The sequence below is a fragment of the Phaseolus vulgaris genome, unplaced genomic scaffold, assembly GCF_000499845.2.
Source record: "Phaseolus vulgaris cultivar G19833 unplaced genomic scaffold, P. vulgaris v2.0 scaffold_23, whole genome shotgun sequence".
NCBI classification, from domain to species: Eukaryota; Viridiplantae; Streptophyta; class Magnoliopsida; order Fabales; family Fabaceae; genus Phaseolus; species Phaseolus vulgaris.
The window spans coordinates 177,993-190,085 of NW_027174092.1; the positions used below are offsets into that span (position 1 = coordinate 177,993).

Here is a 12,093-nt window from a genome sequence, read left to right on the forward strand (position 1 = left end):
AAATTTATCCTTGTTATAAAAAATATTTGAATAATGAATTATGATATATTTTTTTGTAGTTTTGAATTAATTAAATTTCTAATATGTAATATCCATAATTACTTGTATTTTTTAATAAAAAAATATAATAGAAAATATTTGTGTTAAATTGAAATAAATATATTAAAAATTATAAAAATAATATTAATTATTATATATATTTGTTATTTTATATAACTATATATGTGTTGTTGATGAGTTTACTCCTTAAATCCAATAATTCCAACATGATATCAGAACTACAACACCATTTCCTGTCATCAGTATGTCACCCAGTTCAAAAAATATGTAACTCCACTACAACAATGCCTACTCTCCATAGCTATTGTTAAAATGTTCCCCACCAACTAGGCATATGGGCGAAAGTTTGGCTGTTTGAAAGTTTATTAACGATGTAGACCGTTAAGGAGCGGTGTGGTATACTGATATGGTACCGTGAGCATACAGGAGTCACAAATTTGGTTGTTAAAGGGTTGGTGTGCCGGAGTGGGTCTGCAATTGGTTCTCTTTGTGCATCTCCTAGTGGCATTGCAGGTGTGAAGACATTTCGGATCTATACCCAAGGTTTTCGTGTAGCTTCTTTTTTACTTGCCTCTCCCTAGGTTCCCGAGGAAGGTTTGGTGGTAGATAGTTCTAGAGTTCTTTAGTTTTGTTAAAACACCCTTGGATCTGCCCTTGGAGTTGTAAAGCCTTGGTTTACCTGCTATAAGCTCTTTGTATGGGTCTGTTAGTATCTGGCAGGGGTGTAATTGTTTTGGTTCTATATATGGGTTGGGATACCCCTGAAGTATCCCTCTTAATTTTATATATTCATTGCTGATCAAAAAAAAAAAATGTGTTGTTGACATTATAATTTTATTTTATTATTTTCATTATTTATAATTATGTGTTATTAATAGTACAATTAAATATTTTTGAAATTGTTAAATAAATTTACGTAATATTTAATTTTGTATATTGTATATTATAATAAAATGCATGCACAAGGGTATTTGGGTAAAATGCAATAATCATACATGGCTAGGGTAATCAAAACAAAACAAAATTTCATAAGCCGACTAGCAACATTAGAAAATGGCTAGGGTAATATTAGTGATTTGGGCATCTCTTTCAACCTTTTAAGAGCTATGTTGAGTCTTTCAAATGTAATATTTGTCAATTGTCAAAGCATCATCGTGCATCTTATCCCATATTAGGTAAAAGGAGTAATTTCCCGTTTAACTTAATTCATTCGGATGTTTGAGGACCTGTTTTAAAATTTATTTCATGAGCAAAATGGATTGTTAATCATTGATGATTGTACTCATCTCACATGAACATACATTATGAAACGTAAATACGGAGTCTTTCAAATTTTTGTTAAACTTTTTCGTCTGGTCCAAAAATAACTTTGGAAAAAATATCAAAAAGATTTTGGTTTGATAATAGTACTGAATGTGAAGAACTCTCCAAATTTGTGAATCATAATGGTATTGTTCATGAACTAACATGTGTTAACACTCCACAACAAAACAGAGTTAGGGCCTTCCTTTCCCGATATTTGTTCCTAAAACCTATTGGGGAGAAGTTGTGTTAACAGCTACATACCTCATCAACAAGTTACCCACTTATATCTTAAATAACGTTAGTCCTATTTTGTCTTTTTTGTCTTTTGTTCCCTTTACTCCTTTAGAGTCAAGTCTACCTTGTCAAGGTTAGGAGGTTCTGTTTTTGTTCACTCTCATAATTCTAATCACAGTAAATTAGGTCCTAGAGCTCTTAAATGTGTATTTATTGGTTATCCTCATAATAAAAACGGGTACAAAATGTTATCATCCTAAGAGTCATGTCTATATCACCATGGATGCCACCTCTCATGAAACATAATCCTTTTTCGTAAGTCCTATGCTTTAAGGGGAGATAACACTTCCTACCCAAGTGTAAGAAGCCATGAGGAGTAAACATTGGACTCAAGCTATAAGAGAGGAGAAGGATGCATAAGGAAGAAGTGGATGCATGGGAGATTGTTGACAAACCAATAGACAAAAGAGCAATATGATGCAAATGGATATTTACAATGAAACATAAGGCAAATGGGTTAGATTGGTTGCGAAGGGGTATACTCAAACTTATGGAATTGACTATGAGGAGATTTTTTTTCTCCTGTAGCAAAGATTAATATAGCTCGAGTTATTCTTAATCTAATAGCTCATGTTGGATGAAAATTACACCAATTGGATGTGAACAATGTCTTTCTTCATGGAGATTTAGAAGAAGTGTACAAGAAGAATCATTCTAGATTTGAAATTCATGGTAAAAGGAATAAGGTATTCCTCCTAAAGAAGGCCTTATATTCAACAATCCCCAAGAGCATAGTTAGGGAGATTTACAAAAGCAATGGTTTCTTGAGGATATAAGCAAAGTCGAGAAGATCATACTTTATTCATAAAACACTTCGTTACAGGTAAACTTACACTTTTGTTAGTCTATGTGGATGACAATATTATTACAGGAGATGGTGAAACGTAGAAATTGACTTCCAAGGAAAAATTGGCGGCTCAATTTAAAATGAAAGACCTAAGAAAACTTAGTATTTCCTTGGATTAGAGGTTGCTTATTCAAAAATAAAGAGATTTTCATCTCCCAAAGAAAATATGTACTTATTCTCCTTAACAAAACTGGTAAGCTAGGATGTAGAACCTCAACAGTTCCTATTAAAATCATAGAATTGGAAGTGAAGAGAGTTCTATCTTAGAAAAAACCCAATATCAAAGATTGGTAGGAAAATTTATTTATTTAACACACATGAGACAAGACAATGTTTATGTAGTTAGTATTGTGAGTCAGTTTATGCATGATCCAAGATAAAGGCATATGCAAGCAATTGACAAAATACTTCACTATTAGTCAAGCCCAAGAAAGGGGTTATTCTTTAAGAAAGGAGACACTTTGAACCTAAAGATATATATTGATGCAGATTATGTAGGCTCTATTATTGATAAAAAAAAATCTACATTTGGGTAATGTATGTTTCATCGAGAAAGTCTAATGACCTGGAGAAGCAAAATACGAGATAGAGTATCTTGTTTAGTGCAGAAGTTGAATTTCAAGTCTTTACTCAAGGTGTGTGTGAAGGACTCTGGATGATGACCATAAAATTAAATGGCATTCCTATACAATTGTATTGTGATAACAAGCAACCATGAGCATTGACCATAATCTAGTCCAACATGATCCGACCAAACATATTGAAATTTACAAAAAAATCATCAAAGATAATCTTGACGAAGGCCTAGTGGTCACAACTCACTTTCCTACATGATTTCAGACGGCAGACATTCCCATTAAAGGGCTTCCTCAAGGCAGACTGCAAGATCTTGTAGGCAAGTGAAGAATGATTGATATTCATTTACCAACTTAAGGGTGAGCTTTGTAAATTCTAGATTATTAGGATAAAATATATTCTCAATGTCTTCATAGTAATTAGAAGAAAAATATCTTTAGAATCTTCCTATTTATTCCAGCATATTTTTTTAAGGTTTTGGCTATTGCAAATAGAGATGATGAGAACGTAATTTGTGTGATTAATATCAATAAAATAGTTCTTTAGTTTTCAACTAAAACCACTATATTATTTAGTTTATTATATTTTAATTTTTAACTATAGTATCATATATAATATTTTCTTTAGTTTATAATTTTTTTTAATTATTGTATTATATACTATACATGGTATGTTTTAATTATTTTTATATTTCTAATATTATTATATTCTTATTATTTTACAAATTATTATATTATATATAATAGGTAGCAATTATTGGCTTACAAGTAAATAATTCATCCATACTTTTTTTGTTTAACAAACTCACTAAAAAATATATTGGACTCAAATAAGATACCAAGTCATTGTGACCCAACCCTAATTAAGTAAAGGCCCAACAAATATAAAAGGACAAAATGTCACATAGACTCAAATTATGACCCGAACCACCACCACTTTCCTGCTTTCCATTTAGGGATAGCAAAGTGGGGTGGGTTGTGCGAGCCGGCCCACGACCCGCTAAGAAAAACATGGGGTGTGCTGCCTATTTCAACCCGGGCAGTTTCTTCCTACACCCCTACGTTTTTCTTCCTGCACCCCTACAATGTTATGCAAAGACTAAATTGTCCTTATTATTTTTTAAAAACCCTAAAATGCCCCTAATTCCTAAAAACCTTAAAACTCTCACTTTCATTTTCTTCCTCCCAACGCAGCCGCAACTCCCAGTCCAGATTTTCATTCCGTGCGACGCCATTCCAGAACTCCACATCTCTTTATGCTTTAGGGTGATATTGTCAACTTGAAGGTAAGTAAAATTTATGGTTTTTGGATCTCTACTTCTATCTTTTTTTTGGATTTTCGTTTCTACACTTCATCTATAATATATCAGATAATGCACTCCGGTAGTTTTACAGAATAAAGAATCCGTTTATGTTTTTTCACATTCCGAATTATGGAATCCGTAGAAATTTTGAATTACTATTTCCGATAATATTCCAGATTAATGAATCCGTAGTACATTATTCAATTCCGGATTGATGAATCCGTAACACATTACTCAATTCCGAATTCATCAATCCGTAGCACATTACTCAATCCCGATCCTACTTCTCTACCTTGCTCCGCACAACTACAAAGACCCTGCATGCACCAGCACTTGAGATGAATGAAGAAGATGAACAGTAGCAAAGAAAATCCAGAGCCCCTTTTCAAATAATAGATCAAGGTCAGTTTTGGAATTTTAAAAATTGTGGGGGTGCAGGAAGAAGAAGCCTTCAACCTGTCGACCCGCTTAGGCTCATCCTGCATAACTAGCAGCTTGCGCGAGCCAAGTGCAAGGCGGGACGGGCTGGCCCGCATGACCCGCATAACATAAAAATGTAGAAATTTTTTCTACACCCCCGCATCAACCTGCATATTCTATGCGGGACGGGCCTAAGCGAGGCAGGCCAGCCCACATTGTCGTCCCTATTTCCATAGCCGCAACTGAAGCTTAACTTGACAGAACAACATTGTTTCCTCATTTTTATATTAGGTTCACTGTGAAATAATTGTAGAAGCCACAAAACCCCTTTCTGCAATGCAATTCTGCATAGTCTTAACCAAGGTTGTTAAACTCGCGAGTCTACGTAGACTCGTGGGAGCTCCGTAGACTCGACTCGTAAACTCGACTAAGTAGACTCGTAAGAGTCTACTTTCATATTAAAAAAAAAATTACTAGTTTTCTATAATATTTTTACTTTTATTAAAAGATGCAATTCTATTAACCTCACTTGAATTTGATCCACTCCCTCCCACACATTCCTTAAAAAATATCCTGCTCCTCCAAATTCAATTTCTGCAAAGAAAACAAATGTGCAGCAAGCCCAATTAAAAAAAACAGACTTCATTCTGCAGCAGCCCAATAAAAAAAAACAAAACCCTCATCCCTTCCCTACCCTAATTTCACACCACCCATCTCTATCCTTAAATGATAAGCAGCAACCTGCGACGCCTCCATCTGCAACCCGCGACGCAACTGCCTGCAACCCGCGACCACCTACAACTCGCGGCCACCGCACGCTCCGCTCGATCTACCGTCACACTCCACATAAGAACACGAAGAAGACGCAGTCCATACGCAAACACAAACGACATCGTTTTGGGGTTTAAAAAAACCCAGTTGGACTCGCCAACTCAGCCCAGAGTCGCGAGTCCACTGCGATTTCGCCGAGTCTGCACCGAGTCCACTGAGTTTACCCAAAAAAACGAGTTTACTACCGAGTTAACTCGGTAAGGCAAAGTGGGCACGTAAACTCGGACGAGTCAACAAGTTGACTCGCGAGTTTGATAACCATGGTCTTAACTGTTAATGGCATGCAATGCAACTCGTTTTTCAATAGTGAGTGTGTTTTCTACTCCTCATGGCTACGATTGTATTCCACATTTACACATCAAGTTTTTGGAGATGACTAAAAACCACAAAATCAACGTCCAAACAATGATTCAACCAAACTCATAATTGTCACTGAACTTGTGAGTTTATACGAGCTTACTCAAAAACAAGTTTGCAGACAAGTTATCCAGTTTCCTGGAAAAACACTAACTCGTTAGTTTATAAATTCACTTTTGATTTTCATAATCATGATAGCACTACTCCTTCAGATGCATTAAATGTAGCTACCTATATTGCACGTATCTAGGCTACTTAAATAAACATTAAAGAATCTTTTATCTCCAAAATATTCCTATTTCTAACAATCTACTTGTATGAACGTTTTAGAAATAAATGAAGCTTTTTGGGTACTTAGAAAGTGCCACCAAGCTTAATATGTAGTTGGCATATATATGGATAGACCTAAATCAGGCTTCTAATAGTTAAGGTATAATTTTATAACTTATTATGAATTTAATGCTAGTTAAAAGTTACATATATTGGGGATGTACTTAAAACCCGATTGTATTGATGATTTTGTGCTTTTATATGATGAGAGGAACGTTGACTTTGGAGTTGACCATTATTTTGAAAAGGACTTTTCAACTTATCTTCTCCATAGGTCAGAGAATACTTTTTTCCTAGGAATTGTACAATCTTCTACTGAAGATTATAAAGAATTAAGCGCAAATTTTTATGTACATTCCCCTCCTTTGAAATGAGTTGTGAATATTCCCACAGGCTTGACGTTTTAAGATTTTGATTCACAGGAAGCACCCGACATTGGGTTCAGAAGTTTTGCTCATGCATAGTCAGACATAGAATTCAATATGTGGTTTGCTTCTATTTCTTCTTTTCACTGTTAAGTATCATAGCAAAAATAAATAAATAGCAAGACCTAAATCAACATCATAGACAGCAGATTAGCAGAATAATAAAGCTGAGACATTTTTTTAAAGTATTGATATTATCAAAAATTGATAACAGCACAAATAGAAAAGCAAATATTACAAACCAAAATATGTACTGAAAATCAAAGATAAAATCAAACCAGTAAGTGGGCACTTTCAGTTTCAAGGTCATCCAAAACAGCTTCCCATTCTTCTTTAAAAGCAGCCATCTCATCAGCAACAGCAGTTTCCAACTACAGACAAGACACACAAATCATAAATACAAAATACAGATAGATAAAAACAATCAGAACAAAGAGAAAAACCAACATCCTCTGCCTGAAGATTTTGCTTCAGTTCTTGTCTAACTTCAATCTCCACTTTAGAAAGAGACTCCTCTTCAAGAGCTTCTTGAGCCTCTGCAGCCTAAAAAAATGTTACAACCTCCATTGTTGCCAAGAAATTGTGTATTCATTCATGTATGATACAGAGTCATCTAATGATACAAATTGATAGGTACTGAAATGTAACAAATCATAGGAATAGTAAATATGTATGATTCTAAAGATGCATGAATGATAACTATGACGCGCCAGTATCAAAATTAGCTTGAGAGAGGTATCAAGGTAGAATATCTAGATTTGCAAGAACTTTATGAAGCTTGTGACCCAAGCGGCCCAATTTGTTGTTTCCAAACAAAATTATTAATTTTTCCAATGATTGGGCAGGAGAATTGCACCAAACTGTTGCTGGAATCATGGGAGTTACTAGAGAATATGAATTTGCAGCATAGGTCAACAGATCTGGTGCATGCGACATAATTTGTCAAAGGAGGCTCTGAAACCATAGGATTTGCTCAGTGGTGTAAGAGAGAAATTTGACACCTCAAGTGGTGGCAAAGGTGAATAGGTGGTGTCAGATCAGAAACAATTTATTAAGCTTCCAAAACACCATAAATAGTGAGACAAAGAGATCAGAGAAAATGAAGTTGATTTTGTATACACTGACTTAGTGTGTTTGATTTCACCTTGCGTTCTCCAAAATAATAAAATATCACTTAAAATGATTTTAGGTAAATTTCACATGTTTAATTTCATGTTGAGAAATTGATTATGGATCCAAACTGATTCTATGTTGAAGCAACTTTAGGGTTTGTGTTGGATAAAAAAATATATAATTTCTACTACTAACTTGCTTTTATAATAAAAACATACAAACATAAATCACATCACTTCAAATTCAATTTTAATGAAAACCAAACTCATTCAAAACAAATTTTGCAAACGCTCATCCAAACAAACTGAAGAGTTTAAACTCTCATTTACTTTGAGCTTGTTCAGCAAGCCCCTGACTGACAGTTGCAGCCACTGTTAACTGACATCCTAAGAGAATACTAACTAATTAGGAATATACTATATTACAATGGAAAATATGAGAACTACATATACTGTATCACAGCCAGAATTGAATCTGCTGCAATAAATAGAATGGCCAGAAAATTCTCAAGAGAGAGAACTTGGATGTTTTTGCTTAGAACAGTGAAGTGTTAGAGAAACTGAACAAAAGTAATGTGACAAAAAACAAACGTACGTTAGGTTCACAGGAAATTATGTCTGCGTGCATGGGTTTGCTGGAAATCACACTGGAAACAAGAAACACTGTTTCTGATCTAAATAAAAAAAACATAAAAATAAACCCAAAAAATAGGTGTTGACTGTACAAAATGAGAATAAAGGGGGAATATTTCAATGTGACATATTTGCAAGTATGGCCGCATTTTTCCATGATATAGACTGTGTTATGGGGGTGAAACAAAAATGCAACACTATTAGTACGGAGGAAGCTGTCAGAGGCCACAACAGCACTATTGTGTGCTATAGATAAGCCTGGCAAAGTACATACATGTGTGGTACTAGTTTCTATATTTAGAATCAGTTGGATAGTAATCTCAGCTGAGAAAAAAATCAAACTCTAGACTAACAATCAATGATTGACTACTCTCATGATACAATATTTAGTGAATATAAATAGATATATTCAACTTAAGATATTAAACATATTTAAAAAAATTAACAGCTTAAATAGATAATTTCCCAGAGAAGTTAGAAACTGCTAATTTGATTAACTATTCGTATATTTGATGAGTATAAATACTAGTTCTTTTTTGTAAGTTCCATAAGCAATGAAATAAACTAAAAAAATAAAATAAGTACCCAGTTATTACAAAGTAGTAAGGATATTAAAATTAAATTGTAATTAAAAAAACATAACGTAAAGATACATTTAGAACGTGGAATAATACCAGATAAGAGATTATGAGAGGCTTAAATAGTATGTGTTAGTGTGTGTGTGGTGATGTGGGGTACCTATCTAATACATTGCATGCGTGTGTCTGTATAATTATAGTACCTTACTCTCAACTTCTAACAACTCAGAAATAAGATCTTGGATTTCCTCTTCTGTTAACGGCTCCTACATGATACACATAAAAATGGAAATAAAATAAAGCACACTAAAATTTATATCAGAAAAGGCAAATTTAGATGGACAGCTAGGTTTTTAAGAGCATAAAAAAAATCATCAATAAACAAAGACAGAGTGAAAGAAAATATCTTTATCACTGACCTCAAGATTCACTCCATCATCTATTTCAGGAACTACAGATTCCTCGTCATCTGAATCATCATTGAAAGAACCACTAGAAGCACTCTCAATATCCAACATTTCATCCTCGGTTTTTCCCTCCATCTCTAGCAACGGTTACATCATGAGGACAAACAAACATACAAGACAGCATATTAAATAAGATGAACTATACATGAAACTTGTAACTGTACAACTTTCTCAGATAATGACAAAGAGGCCAACAACAATGTGGAGGAAAAGCACAACGGTGGCAAATAACAGAACAACATGCAGAATTCAATTCAAAAATATGTAAAAAAATAATTCCATGTCCAAAGATAATATTTTCTCTACCTATGATAGTTAAGCCAGATAAATTAACCCAGTTGCTTTTGAGTCCATTATTTCAAATACCTTAATCTTTTAAAAGGTGCAGGCAAAAGTCACTGATAACCATCAAGTCCATGAGCAACAACTGTACCATATACCTTATTGACACATAAAAAGCCTAATTTTGTTTACCGTCTGAAAACAGGAAAACAATGTTCCCACAAAACTATGCCAATGCTGAACTAACCACCTACAGGAGCTTTAAAATAGAATCTAAACTACCTCTGCCTAAGTGATCTATCCCCCAAAGCCTACAGCCCCATAAAAAAAATTATTTTCCAAATTACTAGAAGACGTTTTATGAAAAATAAAAGAACCAATATTGCTCGATTAACTGTGTGTTTAGCAACTACATCCAAATCATCTTATTCCTCTAACTTCCTACCATTCCTCATGAATATGGAAAACCATCAAACTTCATTCAAATTCTGAGATAGGAAACATAAATGTGAACTCACTATCACGAAAAAGACAGACTTCTACGTTCTAATAAATATCACCACCCTGATTCCAAAAACTAACGTCAATGTTTTACACTACCGCACAATTGACTTGCCTGTTCATGAAATCTGCCTCGATAAAAGAAATAGAACCCTGTCAAAATGAGTTAAAGTACACTCGAGTGTCAAATAAGCAGTGAAGAAATCGCCGCCAAGCCCTAGGGTAATCGTATCAAATTTTCCGTTGCACATGAAAAAGTTACGTTACACATGAAAAAGTTTTGTCCATCTACAATTTCACTCTAATGTTAAACAACAACAGGTCTGCGGTTGGGACTAAATCCTAAACCTAATTAAGTAACAGCAAATAGCTAACGAAGCAATCATCAACAGAACTGGCATTTGTGCAATGCAATTTATTTATTTATTGATTAAAAGCAAATATTCTGAATCATGCTAAAAACGAAGCGTAGTACCTTAATCGCGGAAACAGAGGAAAGCAGGGATGTAGTTGCGGCAAATGGCTTCTAGATCTCTACGTTTGCATTGAATATGAGAGAGAGAGAGAGAGAGAGAGAGGGAATTAGGTAGAAACCTCCTTCGAAAATCGAGATGATTCGATCCTCCTTCAGAATAAAGGCATGGAAAGGAAAAGGTTCATATACGAGTCGGGTACAGTGTGTGTTCTTACGAGTCACAATGTTTCGATGTTTGGGGCGAAATTTGAAGAGACATCGTGAGGCGCCGTGAATTGAAAGGAGGGAGAAGGAGAAAAAAGATACAAAAATAAAAAATGGTTCCCTTTTAATAAAAGCTTCGTGTTTTCTTTTCTTCAAACGAAACCAGCAGCGACTCGATCCATTCACCGAAGTAGATATTATTTTCCCCTTATTTTGTTTTTTATACTTAAATCTGATTATTGCTGATAAAAATAATAGTGTTTGTTATTTCTTAACCATTTTTCTTTGGAAGGAATCGTATTTGTATAAATGTACTGATAAAATAAACTACTTTATGAAAATAAAACTATACATATATACATATCAATAAATTTATTATTAAAGAATTACACGATAGTAAAGAATTGTTTTATATCATACTTTTATAATAAAAAGAGTAAATAAAATAATATATGTGATATAAGGTGGAAAACAATAATACTAACGAATTATAAAAATGAAATAATTATTGAGATGTAGCCAAGAAAATTAAGAAATATTATATATATATATATGTTGTACTAGACCATAGCGTTGGGCTCGATGCTCAGGTGATCGGACATCGACGTCTGTGTGGACCAGGTTAGCTCGATGGTATGGTCAAGTTAATGGGCCACGTAAGTGGGCCCCAAGAATGTGTGTGTTGAAACCCGTATATATCTAAGGCCTAATCAGCGAAAAAGTGCATGTAGTGTGTATAGAAGATTTGGGTCTAGTATAAGTAAATACCCCCTAAAGATGCCAAGGCCCAAGAGCGTTAGGGTTTTCAGGGGTAAGTCGCATGCATGATACGTAAAGGTTAGAGCGCCTATAGTGACAAATGGGCCCCATGATGCTGGTACATGAGTTGGTACCCTGGCAGCCATGTTGTTAAGATTGTGCACTCCAATGAGGAAGATTTTGTGTTGTTGTTACACTAAGATTGTGTGACATCGTAATAGAATGTCTTCCCATCAAACCTACTTTCACTCGAGATAAGGTTCTCATGAGGGAAGGGTCGTTACAATGAGGTGGCCTAAAAATAGTCTATAAAAGGGATTCGTGATCCCTAGTA

General features: G+C 34.4%; 1 protein-coding gene across 2 annotated transcripts in view; it reads right to left on the reverse strand.

Annotated features, from left to right (window-relative positions):
- The window catches only part of LOC137817236 (protein CHROMATIN REMODELING 20), a 41,892-nt gene extending 30,700 nt beyond the window's left edge, over positions 1 to 11,192 (reverse strand). The window contains exons 1-5 of one of the 2 annotated variants that reach the window (XM_068620483.1): positions 10,797 to 11,192; positions 9,491 to 9,613; positions 9,275 to 9,337; positions 7,196 to 7,284; positions 7,027 to 7,119 (exon numbers count right to left, since the gene is read on the reverse strand). In XM_068620483.1, coding sequence (XP_068476584.1) covers positions 7,027 to 7,095 — 69 coding nt within the window. In that variant the 5' untranslated portion in view covers positions 7,096 to 7,119; positions 7,196 to 7,284; positions 9,275 to 9,337; positions 9,491 to 9,613; positions 10,797 to 11,192. Of the gene's footprint in view, positions 1 to 7,026; positions 7,120 to 7,195; positions 7,292 to 9,274; positions 9,338 to 9,490; positions 9,614 to 10,796 lie in introns of both variants that reach the window. The other variant, XM_068620482.1, reaches the window with a different exon arrangement.
- Between the last annotated feature and the right edge of the window lie 901 nt (positions 11,193 to 12,093).